General features: G+C 45.0%; 1 protein-coding gene across 1 annotated transcript; it reads right to left on the minus strand.

The window, feature by feature from the left end:
- Positions 1-911: 911 nt before the first annotated feature.
- LOC124267699 lies at positions 912-16,088 on the minus strand. The gene is made up of 8 exons (XM_046702682.1): positions 15,704-16,088; positions 9,695-9,750; positions 5,204-6,283; positions 4,442-4,595; positions 4,087-4,197; positions 3,379-3,519; positions 2,443-2,592; positions 912-1,138 (listed from the first exon to the last, which is right to left on the minus strand). Exons 1-8 carry the CDS (start codon positions 15,777-15,779, stop codon positions 912-914), a joined length of 1,995 nt encoding a protein of 664 aa, XP_046558638.1. The 5' UTR covers positions 15,780-16,088.
- Positions 16,089-22,922: the final 6,834 nt, after the last annotated feature.

The raw sequence follows: 22,922 nt of genomic DNA on the forward strand, positions 1-22,922 counted from the left end.
AATGTCTAGAGAGGTTTGAGAGGGATGAGACTTCCAACGATAGAATAAAGAATGACATCGTATGATAACGAGATGATCGAGCATGCGAGTTGGAGATGGTTAATATCCTACACAAGGAACATGCAGATGAGAGTCAAAACCCTCTCAGTGAACGTGCACAGCCTCTTGCCCTGTACATGGTGGCCTTATGTTTCCGGTCGTGGTCATCTGCTTTATACAGCTTTAAGTACGGGAGTTAAATACACCAGTGTAAGTGGTCTAATCTGAACACAAAATGTGAAAGAATTATTTGATGAAATAATGCTGAATATCTGACAAATGGGTGGGCGATGTTCATTATTCCCTAGTTTGCTGGTGATATAGGTTTCGACCCGGAAGTCAGAAGACAGCTTTCACGGTGTCGATACGGTTCACATCAGCCCAAATGCATCTACATGATACAACAAGGTTGATAATGATTAGCAGTACAATATACTGTGATTACCAGTACAATGACCTACAATGACGAATACAAATAATCGGACTCAAGCAGATTGTTGAAAATACAAAGTGAGACATGTTATGGGAACGCCGACGTGTTAAGGAATATCAAAGTCCAGTCTGAAGTGGCAGTCCACACCTACTAGTCGACTTATTGTGTTCTCTATTGAGATGGATGTACAGACAATCCAGTTTATCATTCAAGGCCTTGACGCGCGAGTCAAGAAGTCATTCACCTGAACCAGGGCGGATCTATACATTGAGAAGCCACGACTATTCCCGCCAGTATGTACCTTCCACAGCGATATTGATGACTATATCCCCACCCTGTTTACGACCTCCCTGACGCATCGTACCCCACCCTCTGTCGCTCCTGCCCCCCCTGCCTGCCCCCACCCTCCCTGCCCCCACCCTGTCGGGCCCCACCCTGCCTACCCCCTCCTTGCCTGCTGCCCCACCCTGGTTGCTACCCCTCCTTGCCTGCCCCGACCCTGCCTGCCCCCACCCTGGTAACGGTGACAGGTGAAGCAGCAGTTGATGGAGACGGCTTGGTTGACCACGCACTGTTCCACAGGAAAATGACGGAAGAATGACGTGCAGTTCAAACTGCCGAACTCCCCCGTGTTGAAGATAACAGGACGGTCTCCGAATTCACACCCTGAAACACAACCACGAGCTACGTATAGATAGATCATCGTGGGAAACCTACAATGGCAAATTGTGATAAAAAAAGAGTTAAGATTGCCGAGGGGGTTGAAGGTCGTGTCCAAGGTCATAGCACTAAAATGATAATGTATATGATTATGCGCGAACGGGGCTCTTCTGGTTGTCCAGATGTATCCGGTGTTATAGTTCACGAACACTGAAAAACCCTGACGCATAATGACATGGATACCCCACGAAATATGTGACTCTGGCCAATCCTTGTTATTGACAGCACGCCAAACAGCAGGCAGGGCAACAACATGTTCTAGCGTTTACGCCTTCTGGTATGGCTTGGCCAGGGGGCAAACCACCGACCTACCGCTCCGGCCAAAGAATGGCGGACGTGATCCCATCACAAGGTCAGAAGTCTATCGTGAGAATATTCCAGGGGCAATTGTGTTCGGCATTCATCAACAAGGGTCCAATCTGATACTTAGAATACTCACTCTGCTTTTCGAATACCCTATTCCAATAATTACCATTTCGTGTCAGTCATAGCTGTTATGTTCTTAGACTTGGGAGAACTCGATAACATAGACCACAGAATAAATGGCGTCTGCTAAAACCATGTGTTATTCATTTATTGCCTTAATCAACGAGAGTGATACAAGGGGACGTAACTCGCATCTCTGTCCGACATGCGAGATAATGGCCTGATAAATGATGGTATTTTACCTTTTTGTCATTTTTTGCTTAGTATCTACATTCAAATTTTGTGGGCTAATAACTTTCAGGCATAGCTAGCCCGACTGGTGAGCAAGATTTGGAAACTATTTCGCACACTGATCTACGCATTTGGGAACCGATGACATTTGTCAACCAAGTCAGCGAACCTGACCACCCGATCCCGTTAGTCGCCTCTTACGACAAGCAAGGTGGTGGTGGTGGTCAGAAACTAATTATTCATTACATTATTATTTACAAACAGAAATGTCATAGCACCAAATTCAAAAACAAGCAATCCGTCATGCACAATACACATCGAAAAACATGTAATTTTACATGTAATATGTATTCAAACAAGCCGTGAGGTGAGAGTGAGTGAGTTAGGTCTTACCCCGCTTTTAGCAATATTCCAGAAATGTGCTTCACACATTGTACCCTTGTGGGAATCGAACCCTGGCCTTCGGTGTAACGAACGAACGCTTTAGCCACTGGGTCGTCAGACCGACCTAGGCCACACGAGATCTTCCTACAGCATTTCATATAAAACATTACGGACAGTTTAAGGATTGGAGTAGGGGAGACAACTCTTACCGACAAGATTGTTAGGCATCCGGGCTCTGAGTCGTTCACAGGTCTGACAGCAGAGTCTTCGTATCTGTTCAGCATAGCAGTTGATACGGACCCCACCGTACTGGTCAAACGGCCGGCACAGGTTGGCGTTCTGGTCACCCCATGGACAAACTGTACAGGTGGAGGGACATATGTGTTATACACAGACCCTGTAGTGGAGGTATGTTAGCATGAGAACATACTTAACCTGCCTCTGCTAGGTTCGCGTGGACTCCCAGTCTTTACACTAATCACGTACAAGAACCACTAATCAAAGAGAGTCCCAATGAGTCATCCACTGGTTTAGGTTTTGATCACAGTGGTGAATCCTGCGTCGTTCAAATTTGTATATCTAATATTGAATTGCAAATACATTTGCTTATGCTACATGTATATAATAAATATTTATTCAATTTGTTTGTTTGTGTGTGTGTGTGTGTGTGTGTGTGTGTTAATGTATAATACGTATATAATGTTGCCTTCATAAGGAGGAAGATCGAATCCCATCCCACACATACACGCACACACAGAGTACAGTGTTCACACTTAGCCCTTGCTTCACAATGTCACACAACGGTCTGTCTACACATGTACCCATTTCTTAAGCTCATTTGGTCAAATGTTTGTCAATATAAATTACAATCACGGTCTGTATTTCGGTGGTCTAAATCCTACCCCAAGTGGAATATATGCTTGCAACATATGGTGTAAACTGCCATCTGAGGAACACGAAATGCTTTAAATTATCCGACGCTATTTCTGTCAAAAGATTCAAGGATTGTCTGGACGAAGTTCTTGCGTCTGTCTGTCTGTCCGTTTTTCTATATATCTTAGGTGCGGGGCACATAGCGCTAGGATCCCTTGTTGAGCGGCACAGACGTCTTGCTGTGAGGCCTTTATGATGATGCTGATACTCACCCTGATTTTCGGCGTTCCCCCGCAATCTCGTGCACGTGTGGCAGCAGAGACGTTGGTTCTCTGGGATGTAGCACAGGCTGGGGTTCTGTGTGACCCTCTCACACCTCGGGGTCATGTCGCCATACTCACACCCTGTCTCTCCTGTAAACAATTAGGGAAAATGCAAAGATACCATGTTTACAGGGCTGTCGTTATTATTAACGATTCTGTTAACCAACTTCACTGTCCCGAATACATAAAGCAATATTTGCGCTTTGTTTGTCAAGACGAGACAAACCAGTGATCGACAACACAAGTAATCATGTACGGAGTTAATTCCACAGTCAACCAGGGCACACATTGTAACTCCTATATTTGGAGTCAGATGGACAATTCAGTCACTCAGACTGAATCGTAAGATGTCACAGTCACGGTCACAGGTAGCACAGCAGGTTCCTCCAATCCACCACCTATCTTACCCTGTACCTACCTTCACACAAACCTACTTGATGTTCCTCCACCACCTATCTTAACCTGTACCTACCTTCACACAAACCTACCTGACATATGCATGTTACAGGTATCGCATGTATGTTCCTCCACCACCTATCTTAACCTGTACCTACCTTCACACAAACCTACCTGACATATGCCTGTTACAGGTATCGCATGTATGTTCCTCCACTCTACCACTCGCTTTACCCTGCAGCTACCTTCACACAAACCTACCTGACATGTGCCTGTTACAGGTATCGCAGCAACTCTGTCTGTTCCTCAGGTCGTAACAGTCGTGGGGCTGTATCTGACGACACTGGTAGGAATGGTCCCCAAACTCGCATCCTTAAACAGCCAACAACAGTGACATCAAATACAGATGGAGGTTCCTTTGCAGTTACTCAAAACGATTTTCATATTTTTTTACAAGTAATGGTACAAGATGTCTTTCAGTCTCTTTTGACGCGAGTCTCAAAGATGAGGTTTTTCTTTTGTTTTTGATGATACCTTAGCGTGGTAGTAAACCTGAAACAAGTTATTCGCAAGCCGATGTACTTTGTTGGAACGTGCACAGAAACTAATGACATACCAACATTGGAGGGATTCTTAAGTGGGCGACACTTCTCACAGCACTCCCTAGATGTGAATTCATGTCGATAGCAAAGAAAAGACCCGTAGAAGTCGACAGCCCTGGCACAGTCCATACCATTGATACGCATCCGGATACCAGTTTCCGGGCAGTTCTGGTGGAATAGAAGTCAGTCAGGGGTCACAGTGTTAAACAAATAGCTTGGTCTCGGGTTCTATCTTCACGAATATTCATCATTGGCATACTAGCTGACCCAAATAGATTATGTGTTGTGGCTTCCAAAAAATCTATTTGGGGGGAAAACAAAAATATACCTTAAATCAGGGACCGAATACTGGTTTGTCTGTAACTAATGCCAGGTCCCTTGATTAATGTGATACATCATTTAGCCATCTTAGAATTCGAAGAAGAGTTAGGAGAGTTAGTTTATCAATTTCATGAAGTCGCTTCCACTTTGTATTCCCTGGTTGTCATGGGAACCAATGGTGTAGACTTCGTGGTTTCTGTACAATAACTAGGGATAGATTTGGTTTTGTTTGAAGCCCCAGTTAGCAATTTTCCAGCTACACGAGGGCGACCTCGTGATACCAGGACCTGGGTCAGACAAAACCATTCATACATGTTATAAGCGACGTCGAACGCCGAGGACAAGGGGCCAAATAGGTCACCAAGATTGACAAACCGATCCATTTAGTCGTTTCGTGTAACTTGCATCGTAAAAGTTCTGTTGAAAACCCACGAGATACATTATAAATCACTCACCCCTTGATTAGGATTGTATGGATACTGTTGTCCAGATGGATTATATCCATAAGGTACATATCCCTGACCAGTGGGTTGCCCTCCTGTATAGGTCGGCTGTCCAACAGTATATGTAGGCTGTCCACCAGTATATGTAGGCTGACCACCAGTATATGTAGGCTGACCACCAGTATATGTAGGCTGACCACCAGTATATGTAGGCTGACCACCAGTATATGTAGGCTGTCCACTAGTATAGCTCGGCTGTTGCTGTCTAGCTGTATATGACGGTTGTTGTTGTCTTGTGCTATATGTGTACTGATTCCTGCTGGAGTAGAACGGTCGCTGCCCTTGAACTGTGTACGTTCTGTAGCCTGGCGTCTCTCGGGACACCTGCTGCCCAGTATTCATCTGTCGCCTGTCCAGCGGCTGCCCACCGCCAGTGGAGAGTATAGGACCCAACGGATAACTAGCAGCAAGAGTAGGACGTCTTCCCGTTGGCCCGCTGCCGCCAGTGTTGCTGTAATACGTCCCCGTGTTTGTGGAGCGCCCTGATGTCTGTCTCCGTGTTCCGGTTGGGCTATATGTTGCCGTAGCAGCCCCCGAACCCGATGGGTTATACACATAACCCGTGTATCTTGGATCAGTCTGTGTCCCCTGGTTTTGACCAGTTCGGGTAGGGTTGCCTTGGGAATCATCAACATCATCTTCATTGTTGGTCCGCTGGTTATTGGCCCTAACATTCGGGTCAACGCGTTCCCCTGGGTTTCCGGCTTGGCTGCCATAGGTCTGGGTGCCAGTTGACCGGGTGCGTGTGGGTGAGCGACTGGCAGACTGACTGCCGGACTGACTGCTTTGGGAACTGGAGTAGTCACGTGACGCCCTTCCTGATGCCCCACCAAGTTCTGGCGTGTATTGTCGGTACAAAGGGGTACGTGTGGAATAAGGCGCCCCATAATACTGCTGGTCGCTCTGATTTAGGTTATGGTTTAGGTTTGGGTTCAGGATGGCTGTGTGGCCGTAGAAGGAGTCCCCAGAGTTATGGGAAGCCTCTGAAATAGGTTGAGTCTGATGTTCGTCTTGCTGTGTGTATGGAATGGGCTGCAAGGTGAAGGTAGTAGAGTATAGACACCAACTAGAACATTACATGACACATACATGTATTATGAATTTGTATTTTGTTTGTTGGATTATGTTAAGATACAACAACGGTATGTTGTAACATGCGATACACGCCTGGCCCTAGATGGTACAGTGTGATACGCAACAAGCCCTAGGTGGCATCATTTAATACATACTAGTGCCTAGACGATTACAGGTGATACAGACCAGGCCCTAGACGATACCAGGTGATACAGACCAGGCCCTAGACGGTACCAGGTGATACAGACCAGGCCCTAGACGGTACCAGGTGATACAGACCAGGCCCTTAGACGGTACCAGGTGATACAGACCAGGCCCTAGACGGTACCAGGTGATACAGACCAGGCCCTAGACGATACCAGGTGATACAGACCAGGCCCTAGACGATACCCTACAGGGCGGTACCAGGTGATACAGACCAGGCCCTTGACGGTACCAGGTGATACAGACCAGGCCCTAGACGATACCAGGTGATACAGACCAGGCCCTAGGCGGTACCAGGTGATACAGACCAGGCCCTTGACGGTACCAGGTGATACAGACCAGGCCCTAGACGGTACCAGGTGATACAGACCAGGCCCTTGACGATACCATGCAATACACACCAGGCCCTAGACGATACCAGGTAGGCCCAGGTGATACTGATGGTAGGTGAGACAGACCAGGCCCTAGACGATACCAGGTGATACACACCAGGCCCCGGTGATGGCCAGACCAGGCCCTAGACGGACAGGTGATACAGACCAGGTGATACCAGGTGATACAGACCAGGCCCTAGACGGTACCAGGTGATACAGACCAGGCCCTAGGCGGTACCCAGGTGACTAAGACCAGGCCCAGACAGGTGATACAGGCCCTAGGACGGTACCAGGTGATACAGACCAGGCCCTAGACGGTACCAGGTGATACAGACCAGGCCCTAGACGGTACCAGGTGATACAGACCAGGCCCTAGGCGGTACCAGGTGATACAGACCAGGCCCTAGACGGTACCAGGTGATACAGACCAGGCCCTAGACGATACCAGGTGATACAGACCAGGCCCTAGGCGGTACCAGGTGATACAGACCAGGCCCTAGGCGGTACCAGGTGATACAGACCAGGCCCTTGACGGTACCAGGTGATACAGACCAGGCCCTAGGCGGTACCAGGTGATACAGACCCAGGGGACGATACCAGGTGATACAGACCAGGCCCTTGACGGTACCAGGTGATACAGACCAGGCCCTAGGACGGTACCAGGTGATACAGACCCAGGTGATACAGACCAGGCCCTAGGGCGGTACCAGGTGATACAGACCAGGCCCTAGGACGGTACCAGGTGATACAGACCAGGCCCTAGGACGGTACCAGGTGATACAGACCAGGCCCTTGACGGTACCAGGTGATACAGACCAGGCCCTAGACGGTACCAGGTGATACAGACCAGGCCCTAGACGGTACCAGGTGATACAGACCAGGCCCTTGACGATACCATGCAATACACACCAGGCCCTAGACGATACCAGGTGATACAGACCAGGCCCTTGACGGTACCAGGTGATACAGACCAGGCCCTAGGACGGTACCAGGTGATACAGACCAGGCCCTAGACGGTACCAGGTGATACAGACCAGGCCCTAGACGGTACCAGGTGATACAGACCAGGCCCTAGGCGGTACCAGGTGATACAGACCAGGCCCTAGGCTAGGCGGTGCCAGGTGATGATACAGACCAGGCCCTAGACGGTACCAGGATACAGACCAGGCCCTGATACAGACCAGGGCCCTAGGCGGTACCAGGTGATACAGACCAGGCCCTAGGCGGTACCAGGTGATACAGACCAGGCCCTAGACGATACCAGGTGATACAGACCAGGCCAGGTGATACAGACCGGGCCAGGTGATACAGACCAGGCCCTAGGCGGTGCCAGGTGATACAGACCAGGCCCTAGGCGGTACCAGGTGATACAGACCAGGCCCTAGGGCGGTACCAGGTGATACAGACCAGGCCCTTGAGATACCAGGCAATAGGTGATACAGACCAGGCCAGGCCCTAGGACGGTACCAGGTGATACAGACCAGGCCCTAGGCGGAACCAGGTGATACAGACCAGGCCCTAGGCGGTACCAGGTGATACAGACCAGGCCCTAGGCGGTACCAGGTGATACAGACCAGGCCCTAGAGCGGTACCAGGTGATACAGACCAGGCCCTAGACGGTACCAGGTGCTACAGACCAGGCCCTAGGCGGTACCAGGTGATACAGACCAGGCCCTAGGCGGATACCAGGCCCTAGGCGGACCAGGTGATACAGGCTGATACCAGGTGCTACAGACCAGGCCCTAGACAGTACCAGGTGATACAGACCAGGCCCTTGACGGTACCAGGTGATACAGACCAGGCCCTAGGCGGTACCAGGTGATACAGACCAGGCCCTAGGCGGTACCAGGTGATACAGACCAGGCTCTAGACGATACCAGGTGCTACAGACCAGGCCCTAGACAGTACCAGGTGATACAGACCAGGCCCTAGACGGTACCAGGTGATACAGACCAGGCCCTAGGCGGTGCCAGGTGATACAGACCAGGCCCTAGACGGTACCAGGTGATACAGATCAGGCCCTATGCGGTACCAGGTGCTACAGACCAGGCCCTAGGCGGTACCAGGTGATACAGATCAGGCCCTAGACGGTACCAGGTGATACAGACCAGGCCCTAGGCGGTACCAGGTGATACAGACCAGGCCCTAGACGATACCATGTAATACACACCAGGCCTTAGACAGTACCAGGTAATACAGACCAGGCCCTAGACGATACCAGGTTATACAGACCAGGCCCTAGACAGTACCAGGTGATACAGACCAGGCCCTAGACGGTACCAGGTGATACAGACCAGGCCCTAGGCGGTGCCAGGTGATACAGACCAGGCCCTAGGTGGTACCATGTCGTAAATGCCATCTATGGAAACTGCAAATGATTTCAGTTAATGTGCAAAATATGAATTTATAATATGTTTTTCACTATCTGGCAAATGTTTCGTTTTTTAACCTTAATTATCAAGATATATCATATCTAATGACCAGTTCCTTCATCACCAAGGCAACGAAAGATACATATTTGCTGATAACCAGTTCTTTGCCAAATGTACATTGTTTAATGGCGATGTCACAACTGACCCCAGTCACAAGGCAGCTCAATTGCTTTGTTGTTTTCCATTAGACAGAAACTTTTAAAACAATGCCAGTATTCTGGATTATATAATATTTGTCAAGCATATTCATGAATACTTTATATTAAACAGATTTTTAGGCGCTTGATGTACATGTTGTTTGACGTAAGGCAAGAAAAACCGTACTGAATCCCAACAAGCAGAGGTGTGTCACCACTTACCCCAATCTGGTCAGCAAGATCTCGCTTTTTCAATGTATGAAGTAGGATAGACTCATCTGCAATAGACAATATTTAACTAAACAGTTATTGTGTGTTATTGTTATAGTATTATCTAAAATCAAACCTAATAATATACTGAGACAAAAAAGAAACTTCACATTCTTTCTTCAGGGCACTTTAAAAGAACAAGAGATGGTAAGATGGTTAAATTGTTATTATTTCATTGCTGAGATCTGTGTGATGTACTCGATACACTGACAGTGCCATAATCAGTTCCATTAGGCTACACCGCCGTTCCAAAACATGGGTATACAGAATATCACGTCACAAGAATAACAATGCGAAATTTCTCAGTTCAATATCGTGTATGGCCGCCCCGCGCATTCACCACTGCCAAACACCGTCTTCTCATCGACTGCCTGATGCTTGTGAACACGTGGTTGGGGATTCTGCGCCATTGCTTTTGCAAGGCAGCGCCAAGTTCCTGCAAATTCTGAGGTTGGTTCCTAAGACCACGAAGCCGTCTCCCAAGTGCATCCCAAACGTGCTCTATTGCATTAAGGTCAGGGGACCTCGATGGCCAGTCCATGACGTTGATTCCAGCGTTTTGAAGGAAATTTCGTGTCAACATCGCGGTATGCGGCCGAGCATTATCATGCTGGAACTGTAGACCTGGGCCATGAGCCGCCATGAAAGTAACGAGTTCAGGGGTGAGCACCTGGTCGCGCTAAGCAGCAGCTGTGAGGTTTCCACGGATGACCAGAAGTCGGGAACGGTTGTTCCCACAGAAAGCACCCCACACCATGCAACTTCCGCCCCCGAATCTGTCGACTTTCTGTACACAACATTGGGCATACCGTTCACGACGTCGTCTCCAGACTCTATGCCTGCCGTCCGCGAATCTGAGGGTAAACCTGGATTCATCGCTAAAGACGACTCGATTCCAGTCTCTCTGGGTCCATCGGAGGTGACGTTGGGCCCACAGCAGACGTTGACGTTGATGAAACGGCGTCAATATTGGCCCACGATATGGACGTCGAGAATGGAGATTGGCAGCCCGCAACCTATTTCGAATGGTCTGTGAGGACAGTCGACCTCTAAACATCTCAGCCCTTGTTCGTGTAGCCAGCAGAAATCTGTCACGTAGGTGACGTAGGACGATTTGACGGTCTTCTGCTCGTGACGTCACACGTGGACGACCGGACCTTGGGCGATCAGGAGTGGTGCCAGTTTGTTGTAGACGACCTCGCAGGTCATACACAGTACGACGGCTGCATCCCATTGCTCTTGCGACGTCAATAACTGATCTTCCCGCTTGCAACATGCCAACGGCACGTTCACGTTGCACATTTGACAATCGTGGCATTTCAAGTACCGTTAGAACTGTGGTTTAAAAGTGTTTTTTCAGTTCTTGAGGCCAATGCAAACACGTGCATATGAAGAAAACTTCGATGCGAAGATCACGTGATCGACTGCACGTGCAAAACCTGATTGGCATTAACGTCATTCGCACGACGAATGGATGGGTTTGAGTAGGTTTTGCTAACGTTTTTCTAGAGTCGAAAGATAGGGATCCCATTTCGGACACATAGATGTATCATCAGAGAAAAATTATTCATTATTTTTCAAATTACATTTTGTGAAGTTTCTTTTTTGACTCAGTATATATTTGGCGTGCAGCATATATAAGAGGGAAGATATTGTCATTTCCTCTGGCACTAGTTGTGCAGTATCACATAGGTAATATGTGGTGTATGACGTTCAATCCTTGTACAATATAACAACCTCTCAAGCAATTTATGTATAGTATAGTTTGGATTACAGAAAAGAAATATCTATTTCTGCTTCACATTTCATACAATAATTGTGTGGTATTCTGAAGGAACTAGATATAATTCTGCAGTACACCTTACAGAGATCCAATAATGACTTTATTAACTCTCTGGTAATATATGTCTTGTACAAAAGAAGGCAAACATAATCAAGCTACTATATTTAGTCCAATGTTTGTAACATGATGATAGATACAGACAGCAGTCTGGTAGCTGATGATATCCGATAGATACAGCAGTCTGTTAGCTGATGATAGCCCATAGATACAGTAGTCTGTTAGCTGATGATAGCCTATAGATACAGCAGTCTGTTAGCTAATGATAGCCCATAGACACAACAGCCTGTTAGCTGATGATAGCCGATAGATACAGCAGTCTGTTAGCTAATGATAGCCGATAGATACAGCAGTCTGTTAGCTAATGATAGCCCATATACACAGCAGCCTGTTAGCTAATGATAGCCCATTTATACAGCAGTCTGTTAGCTGATGATATCGGATAGATGCAGCAGTCTGTCAGCTGAGATTAACCCATAGATACAGCAGTCTGTTAGCTGATGATATCCGATAGATGCAGCTGTCTGTTAGCTGATAATAGCCCATAGATGCAGAGATCTGTTAGGTGATGATAGCCCATAGATACAGCAGTCTGTTAGGTGATAATAGCCCATAGATACAGCAGTCTGTTAGCTGATGATAGCCCATAGATACAGCAGTCTGTTAGCTGATGATAGCCCATAGATACAGCTGTCTGTTAGCTAATGATAGCCCATTTATACAGCAGTCTGTTAGCTGATGATATCGGATAGATGCAGCAGTCTGTCAGCTGTGATTAACCCATAGATACAGCAGTCTGTTAGCTGATGATATCCGATAGATGCAGCTGTCTGTTAGCTGATAATAGCCCATAGATGCAGAGATCTGTTAGGTGATGATAGCCCATAGATACAGCAGTCTGTTAGCTGATGATAGCCCATAGATACAGCAGTCTGGTAGCTGATGATAGCCCATAGATACAGCAGTCTGTTAGCTGATAATAGCCCATAGATACAGCAGTCTGTTAGCTGATGATAGCCCATAGATACAGCAGTCTGTTAGCTGATGATAGCCCATAGATACAGCAGTCTGTTAGCTGATGATAGTCCATAGATACAGCAGTCTGTTAGGTGATGTTAGCCCATAGATACAGCTGTCTGTTAGCTGATGTTAGCCCATAGATACAGCAGTCTGTTAGCTGATGATAGCCCATAGATACAGCAGTCTGTTAGCTGATGATAGCCCATAGATACAGCAGTCTGTTAGCTGATGATAGCCTATAGATACAGCAGTCTCTTAGCTGATGATAGCCTATAGATACAGCAGTCTGTTAGGTGATGATAGCCCATAGATACAGCAGTCTGTTAGCTGATGATAGCCGATAGATACAGCAGTCTGTTAGGTGATGATAGCCCATAGATACAGCAGTCTGTTAGCTGATGATAGCCTATAGATACAGCAGTCTGTTAGGTGATACAGCAGTCTGTTAGCTGATGATAGCCTATAGATACAGCAGTCTGTTAGCTGATGATAGCCCATAGATGCAGCAGTCTGTTAGCTGATGATAGCCCATAGATACAGCAGTCTGTTAGCTGATGATAGCCGATAGATACAGCGGTCTGTTAGCTGATGATAGCCCATAGATACAGCAGTCTCTTAGCTAATGATAGCCTATAGATACAGCAGTCTGTTAGCTGATGATAGCCCATAGATACAGCAGTCTGTTAGCTGATGATAGCCCATATACACAGCAGTCTGTTAGCTAATGATAGCCGATAGATACAGCAGTCTGTTAGCTGATGATAGCCGATAGATACAGCTGTCTGTTAGCTGATGATAGCCTATAGATACAGCAGTCTGTTAGCTGATGATAGCCGATAGATACAGCAGTCTGTTAGCTGATGATAGCCGATAGATACAGCAGTCTGTTAGCTGATGATAGCCCATAGATACAGCAGTCTCTTAGCTGATGATAGCCGATAGATAGCAGCTGTTAGCTGATGTCTGTACAGCAGTCTGATGATAGCCCATAGATACAGCAGTCTGTTAGCTGATGATAGCCTATAGATACAGCAGTCTGTTAGCTGATGATAGCCTATAGATACAGCAGTCTGTTAGCTGATGATAGCCCATAGATACAGCAGTCTGTTAGCTGATGATAGCCCATAGATACAGCAGTCTGTTAGCTGATGATAGCCCATAGATACAGCAGTCTGTTAGCTGATGGATAGATAGCCTGTTAGCTGATAGATACAGCAGTCTGTTAGCTGATGATAGCCCATAGATACAGCAGTCTGTTAGCTGATGATAGCCTATAGATACAGCAGTCTGTTAGCTGATGATAGCCTATAGATACAGCAGTCTGTTAGCTGATGATAGCCCATAGATACAGCAGTCTGTTAGCTGATGATAGCCTATAGATACAGCAGTCTGTTAGCTGATGATAGCCTATAGATACAGCAGTCTGTTAGCTGATGATAGCCCATAGACACAGCAGTCTGTTAGCTGATGATAGCCGATAGATACAGCAGTCTGTTAGCTGATTATAGCCAATAGATACAGCAGTCTGTTAGCTGATGATAGCCGATAGATACAGCAGTCTGTTAGCTGATGATAGCCGATAGATACAGCAGTCTGTTAGCTGATGATAGCCAATAGATACAGCAGTCTGTTAGCTGATGATAGCTGATAGATACAGCAGTCTGTTAGCTGATGATAGCCGATAGACACAGCAGTCTGTTAGCAGGACATATTCAGTAATTGCCTGCTTGTGTTTACTACTCCAGAGCGTCAACTCCAGGTCACACAATTATAGACGCGAACATACTGGTATATATCACACGTCTGTGGTCAGGTCACACAATTATAGAAGCCAACATACAGGTATATATCACATGTCTGTGGTCAGGTCACACAATTATACACGCCAACATTCTGATATATATCACATGTCTGTGGTCAGGTCACACAATTATACACTACAACATACTGGCATATATCACACAGCTGTGGTCAGGTCACACAATTATAGAAGCCAACATACAGGTATATATCACACATCTGTGGTCAGGTCACACAATTATACACTACAACATTTTGATATATATCATACGTCTGTGGTCAGGTCACACAATTATACACTACAACATACTGGTATATATCACATGTCTGTTATCAGGTCACACAATTCTGTGGTCAGGTCACACAATTATACACTACAACATTTTGATATATATCATACGTCTGTGGTCAGGTCACACAATTATACACTACAACATACTGGTATATATCACATGTCTGTTATCAGGTCACACAATTATAGACGCCAACATACTGGTGTATATCACACATCTGTGGTCAATTATACACTACAACATTCTGGTATATATCATATGTCTGTGGTCAGGTCACACAATTATAGACGGGAACATAGTGATATATGACACATGTCTGTTATCAGGTCGCACAATTATAGAAGCCAACATTCTGGTATATATCACATGTCGGTGGTCAGGTCACACAATTATACACTACAACATACTGGTATATATCACACGTTTCTGGTCAGGTCACACAATTATACACGCCAACATACTGGTATATATCACACGTCTGTTATCAGGTCACACAATTATAGACGCCAAGATACTGGTATATATCACACGTCTGTGGTCAGGTCACACAATTATACTCTACAACATTTTGGTATATATCACACGTCTGTGGTCGGGTCACACAATTATAGAAGCCAACATACTAGTATATACCACACGTCTGTGGTCAGGTCACACAATTATATACGCCAACATACTGGTATACATCATACGTCTGAAGTCAGGTGACACAATTATACACTACAACATTCTGGTATATATGACACGTCCTTGGTCAGGTCACACAATTATAGAAGCCAACATACTGGTATATATCACATGTCTGTGGTCAGGTCACACAATTATGGTAGCCAGCATACTGGTATATATCACGCGTCTCTGGTCAGGTCACACAATTATACACGCCAGCATACTAGTGTATATCACACATCCATGGTCAGGTCACAGACTTTTACTCGTATTTTATGTTCATGGTACGTTCCGTGCAACACCGTGTACATGGGTGTATGTCAGACAGTATCATCTCACCTTTAGTGTCTGGGTGTCTGCTAGAGTGGACGTGCACGACGACACACAACACCGCTATATATCCCAGCATCAACATGGTAGAACAGGTAGTATCCTGGATTTCCTAAGTGCTACTTCACACTACCGCATGGTACTGAAGAATCACAGCCACACGGAATTCTGCGCCAGGAATTATATCACTGGCTTTCCTTACGCCCCCGAGCCGTATAGTGTTACCTGTGTCTAACCCCGATAATTACCGCTATTCCCGACCCCCTCAGCGATGCTGCCGACCACAAGAGACTCAACACCGCGTTAATTTGCACGCGCAACTGTCCAGGGATGTAGCCCTTATCAGCTGAGAATTCAGTGAAGCAGCCAGAGATAGGACTGATGAAAATACCGGTGATATCTTCAAGAAGGGATGAAATCCTCTTGGGTTTTTCTGAAGCAAATCGTTTGCAATGACTAACATGGTCTAAATATAACGTCCTTTTGAACGTTTTTACGAATTCCATAAATTTCGCATATGTTTTTCAACGGCTGTTATTGCGGTTTGTTTAAACTTACATCCACGTTTTTGACACATCGGCTGTTTCTGGAAATCAACTTTTGACAAAGTTCCTCTTCCTGATGGTTTTGTGGAGAGACATTCTCTGAAACTAAGTCGAACAGCTCGCCTATAAACCAGCATGAGAGTTGTAAAACTATCAGGCATTGGTAGTAGGCTATATAAACACTTGTTGGACGTCAATCTTTCCTCGTTTCCAGAAATACACATCATAGGCTTTTGAAACATATCAATGGGAATATATACATACCATATTTAAGTTTTATCTTGATCACCTCTGCAGGTTTCGCGTATGTCTGTATCTATTACAACGGCATGTAACAGCTTCAGTGCAACTATGTATAGGCCAGATATTGGAATAACAGATGAACTGTGCAGGGCATTGTAACCAAACATATTAGCGTTTGCCTCAAACACTCTAAGAAGCCCATGTGCTAGACACGTCTACTGCGTGACTAACGTCTTCCAGCGAGGAGAATCTCAACTGATGTTTCAGTCTTTCAAAAACTTAAAAGGAACCTTATGGGATGCTTTGGTTATGATTTTATAGGTTAAACTCAGTTTCGATATAAAATGGAAAAAAGAAAATCGTGGCATTGGCTTGTGCCCATCCCCGACCATCCAGGGTCTAAAATTTCATTCCTTTATGGTAAATATACTATTCAAAAGTAGTGGGGGATAATCAATAAAAATATGACACAACTTTTCGTATTTTGTATCTTTAATGAGATAAATACTTTGACATCTGTCTGAGATTTGCATGAGTCGATGGACGTCGAATGGCCATAGATTGTGTTAGGGTTTGGCCATAGCGTCCTACGTATACTAGCCCTTATTTACCATGAAGTCACCAGTGAACATCCGGGTTACAACTGGTCTACAGCAACCCATGCTTGTCGCAAGAGGCGACTAACAGGATCGGGTGGTCAGGCTCGCTGACTTGGTTGCACATTATCATAGTACCTCTTGGGTAGAGGAATGCTCATGATGTTGATCACTGGATTGTCTGGTCCAGACTCGATTATTTACCGACTGCCACCATATAGCTGCAATATTGCTGAGTGCGGCGTAAAACAACAAACAGGCAAAACAAACCAAGAAAGGACAAACGCGATAATCCGCTTATATTCTAAAGACAGTCCCGGATTCGACAAGACACACTCCTAATCAAACGTCCACAGCCAACTTGGTTCCGTCCAACCCAGTCGTCTTGCATCACAGCGCCAAATTCGTTGACGGTAACGCACGCTCCGTCCATGGATGCCCCAGACATGTTCGATGCTTGGCTTGAGCGCTGGACATGGTCCGATGGTTCTCCTGGAGGTACTCACTATCAGCCTTATGTGCTCTTGAGTTGTCATTCTGAAACACAAAATGACGCCCATGTCGGAGCACAAATGGCACCACCAGAATGTTGTCACGGCAATGCCGTCATGGCACGCGTCCGTGAATTTCATGTAAAGGTGGTCTGCCAGTGATCCCGACCCCCACCACTACCCCAAAAACCATCGCTCTGTCTAACGTTAATAGCATGAAAACGCTCATTCGGTCATATGGTATCTGATTCGGTCAATGTCACATTCTGTCAAGGAAGTTCAAGATAAACCTCATCTGAAAAACTGAACGTTTACCGAACGGCAAATGGTCCAGCGCTTCCGCTCTTGACACCAGCAATGCGACTGTCCGCCAATCGCGGATTAACACGTGATCATCAGGAGCACGGGTTCTGTCTTGTGAAACCACTCTTACACCTGCATGTAGGTCTGTGAAGGTCATCCCAATTGAAGGGTCACTTTTACCACGGTTTCGTAACACAGTCGTTCAATTGAAACGATTTTCTGCGCCAGTTGAAGAATTTCATCAACGTTATTTGTCTATGATACGGCGATTCTAATCTACTAATTACTTACGGTGAAACGCTCATAGCTCGTGCCCCAATGCTCTGCCATGTTTCAACTTCCAACATGCCAATTGCACCTAGCCGTTCCTGGCGTGACAGACACCGCATTAATTGTGTTTTAAACAATATCAGTCTGGTTTTTATCGATGAACTGAAAAGCAACAAAGGAATACGTTTCAATGTAAACTTCGAGTTTTACCCCCTACCATGTACACGTGTACATAATACAAAACGTTCGTACGCAATTCATAAAACGTCGTCAATGGAATAATCATTTTCTATATCCATATACAATCATACAACTTGGTTCCAAAATAATGTCAAGCCAACATGGAATATCTCCTACCAGGTTTAATGTTTAAGGAGTGACGTCACTATCTCCATCCATTTAAGCACTAAGCTCCGACAGATTGTCTCCCCCCATGAGGGTCATGTGACTGCAGGGCGGTGTCAGTGATGCGTTATCCACGATGCCATTCTATAGGTTATCTCCCAAGACAGCCATATCTTAGACAGCCATAACTTAGGCACTAATGAAGGGGATTAATTAAGACAACACCCATGGCTGAAATGGAACAGTGACTGTCCTAATTAGTGTTCCCGCTGAGTAAACCTAGCTTGTAAATAAATAAAACAATTGAAACTGTAAAGTATGTGTAAACTCAAATCTTTGAAAGACATTTAGAAGAGGAATGCATAAGAAAAGCAAGATTTATGGATGTCAACTTCATTATGGTGAATAACACGACGTTTCAGAGTGTATGCTTACGCCTTCATCACCTGGACTCTCACCTGATGATTTTGTGTACAAATCATTTATTCTCAAGCAAAGTTTTCAAAATATATTGACTATGACTGCTATATGCTGAGTGACATGACATTTTAAAGGCCAAATAAAGAGAATGACAAAATTTCAAGTGAATATGAAATTTTGGACTTATCCACCTCTGCATGATTCTTAGGTGGAATGCTACTTAATATGCCAAGAATGGCCATGATCAACATACCATATTTATTATTTACTTTTTGGTTTTTATCTCTGTTGAACTTATAATAAATATGAATGCTGAATGAACATAACGTCTTGTCTAATTGATTCTACTGGACTGATCCATTATAAGAAATAGGTATCAGCTTGAGGATTAGTTGTGCACTGAACCAGAAATGTTGTTGTTTTAAGCTGTCTAAAATATGGCCGTCTAAGTTTTGGGAGGTTACCTTCTATAGTGCCTTCACCCCAGTGATAGGTATGCCAGTATCAGTCGCATATTTAACACGACATGCGATATATGGCATGCATTATCATTACATGTAAGTGTGTGTGTGTGTGTGTGTGTGTGTGTGTGTGTGTGTGTGTGTGTTTTATTACATGTTGTTTTAAGCCACATTCAACACTTTTCCACGTATTTCACAGGGATCCGTACGCTGTACATTCATACATTCAAACCAGTGGTTGATTACATACATAAGCAAACCAACTGGGTACCGGGCCACCACAATCAGCCACCACAATCAGCCACCACAATCAGCCATGTTGCACGCCAAGACCGTCGCATGGTATGGATTCGCTGAACGTACAACCTCCATTTTGAACGGATTACATGAAACCGGCGGCACGACATGCACGTTAAGGAACACCATTAGGACGAGCGGTATGTAACATTGATTATAACCTATGTCTTTACCTCATTACACTTTACTGTATTATTGTAACAATATCTACTGATATTGTGTACATTCAAGCTCACATTAACAGTGAAATCGAGCGCAACAAATCCATGAATTTCGACATCATCATCTTTACAAATTTACAACAGAAACTGAGAATAGTACTGCTGATCGTGACATATAGTTTCTAAATAACAACCGTCCTCATTCAACACTGGAAGACATGTTGAAGTCAGAAACACCATTCCATTCCGCATGATAACAGGGTCATTCCATCCCGCATGATAACAGGTTCAACCCTCCCAGTGATGTTTACAACATCCAACTACAGCAGCCAGAAGGATACAGCAGCAAAGGAGGTATATTGATGATCAGACCTAAATATGGAATCTTTTTTCTTTGATCATCTGAACAGTATTAGATATACATTGACTTTCAGTCACTGAGACATTTTCTATTGCAATACAAAACTGATTTTAATAAACGGAAATTTGTTCTCTTATGGAGTGTTTATTATGCTCTGATATTTACCTACGCCATGGATGGTTAGTTGATCGAACTATACACATGATTGTCACCACTTCATTGTCCTGCATGGCTCACTCAGACAGAGGGGGATTTTACTGCGCTTTCATAGCTCTAGTTCAGGGATGTTGGCAAGCCCGAGAGAAACATACACATAGGTTGTTGTGAGGTAAACATGATATTGTCATGGTATCTAATGCCCTCACCTGCGATACATATACAAGGTTTGTTTGCCACAACATACGATGCATATATACCCCTCATTGCTTCGTTGTAGTCACTTCAGCTTGTTAACGAGAACCCTGTGAAGATAGGTCTTCCGCAACCCATGCTTGTAAGAGGCGACTAACGGGATCGGGTGGTCAGGCTCGCTGACTTGGTTGACACATGTCATCGTGTCCCTATTGCGCTGATCGATTCTCCTTCATTTGGTCTGGTCCCGATTATATACAGACCGTCGCCATATACCCGGTAGTTGGAATATCGCGGCGTTGAACAAAACACAACCAAAAGCAAACAAAATGTTAACAAGAATCTGCATAGAAACACCCCTCATTGACAAGAAACAAGAAGAAATTGCTATGCATAAGGTTTTACCTTATTTGCTCAAAAGAGTCTACAACGCCAGTCCAACAATTATTCAGGGTAAAACCTGAAGAGAGATGATTATTTCCAGAATTTAGGGGAGCAAGTATATTTTTCCAAAAGCATCCTACTTTACAGCCCACTCTCAAGCATCGACATGTATCTGGTTGATCTTGCTTAACTGGTGGCATCATAAACTACATCATAATATATAGATACACATTTCGTCAACATCTGGAATCATCACATGTTGACAGTGAGTCATAAATCCTGCAGCAGACCTGTCTTAGGATTATATCAAGTTTTCGTATTGCTCTGATTTTGTAAAGTGTAACCAAATAATGTTGTGTTGTGTTTTTTAGACAGAAAGATCTTATTTTAAGTATGAGTTATGTTTGCACTGTATTAGCGACTAGTCACAACTATATATGCCGCCGTCATGAACGACCTTCACCTTGGTGTACCGCTAAGTATTCTTACGCGAATGCTCGATTCTCTTCACGTACGATTTGCTTCTATTTTTAGAGTAATTTTAAGAATGACATTATATGATAAAGGGATTATTAAATCGTGTGTTTCCGTATCATTAATATCATATATTAGGAATAAAAATTATGTATTATGTATTATGCTCGCCAAAGGCTCGCATAATACAATTTTTATTCCTAATATATGATATTAATGATACGGAAACACACGAGGTTAATAATCTCTATATATCGACCTCCTTGAGAACAATGAAACCTATGGCGTGACATAATTTGCATGAAGCATGAAATGCTGTGAAAATATCAGAATATTTTCACTACTATCAGTGGGGTAATACATGTATATGTGTTCACATGGATAGTTTTCTCTACATCTACAGGTTCTCCCCAGTCTCAAATACTCGTGTAGTAATATATATGTTAGGTTCTTAAAATACATATAACGTAAATATACTTGGCACATAAAGAAACTGTGCATACAAAAATTTTAAATCTAAATTTATCAAACCTGTGTAGACACATAAGGATTTAAACTCAGAGATTAGTGACATGTATCCAACATGCATGCACGTGCCACGTTCCGTGACGTCAGTGGGTTCGTCCTTGAGACGTGCAGTACGTTGTTGCACGTGCATTCCGGGAAAGAGAAACAGAGCAAATGAATGCCACACAATACTGTCACGTTGGAAAGCTCAACCCCTGCCCTTGCGATCGTTCAAACAATTAAACGGCTATTGAAACGCATAGCATGCCAAGGCTCACGTCTGCACAACGTCATGAGGCCATTGGGGTGGTCCGTGGGGGAATATCTCAACGACAAGTGGCTGCACATTTCCACTGCCACCGGAACACCATTTCTGCACCGGTGAGATGCTACCAGAACACAAATGACGTCATCGATCGGCCACGTTCTGGACGTCCACGTGTAACAACGCCAAGACAGGACAGATGGATAAGGGTGACCCATCTTCGCCACAGGTTTCAGACTACAATGATGACTGCCCGAACCATCCCAGGACTTCGCCGTATCCATCCTAACACAGTTCGACAACGTTTACGTCATCACGGGATCAGATCACGACGTCCCGCCATACGACCTATCCTGACACAACGTCATCGACAAGCTCGCCGAATGTGGTGCCGAAATCATGTCCGCAGACCCTTGTTTTGGTGGAGAATTGTTATTTTTACAGATGAGTCCAGGTGTAACATTTCCCATAGTGATGGACGTCAACGTGCCTATAGACGCGTGGGAGAAACGTTATTCACAGGCCTGTGTCTTGGAGAGGAATCGCTTTGGTGGTGGTTCCGTGATGATTTGGGGTGGAATAACAGCACGCCAAAGAACTCCTTTGGTGATTGTTCAGGGCAACTTAACTGGTGTGGGCTACAGGGATCAGATTCTTCGACCTGTGGCAATTCCTTTTCTGCAACGTCATGGCCCTGGGTTAACATTCCAACAGGACAATGCCCGCCCTCATACGGCAAGGGTTGCTATGGATT

The sequence above is a fragment of the Haliotis rubra genome, unplaced genomic scaffold (genome assembly GCF_003918875.1).
Source record: "Haliotis rubra isolate DU_JTF1 unplaced genomic scaffold, ASM391887v1 Scf133, whole genome shotgun sequence".
NCBI lineage: Eukaryota > Metazoa > Mollusca > Gastropoda > Lepetellida > Haliotidae > Haliotis > Haliotis rubra.

Excerpts from the sequence above, each read along its gene's own strand:
- LOC124267699 (XM_046702682.1), bottom strand. The coding sequence starts at position 15,779 with ATGTTGATGCTGGGATATATAGCGGTGTTGTGTGTCGTCGTGCACGTC. Across the intron at positions 6,284-9,694 it reads ATCTTGCTGACCAGATTGGG|CCCATTCCATACACACAGCA; the intron begins GTAAGTGGTGAC and ends TTCACCTTGCAG. Across the intron at positions 1,139-2,442 it reads GATGCCTAACAATCTTGTCG|GGTGTGAATTCGGAGACCGT; the intron begins GTAAGAGTTGTC and ends GTTGTGTTTCAG.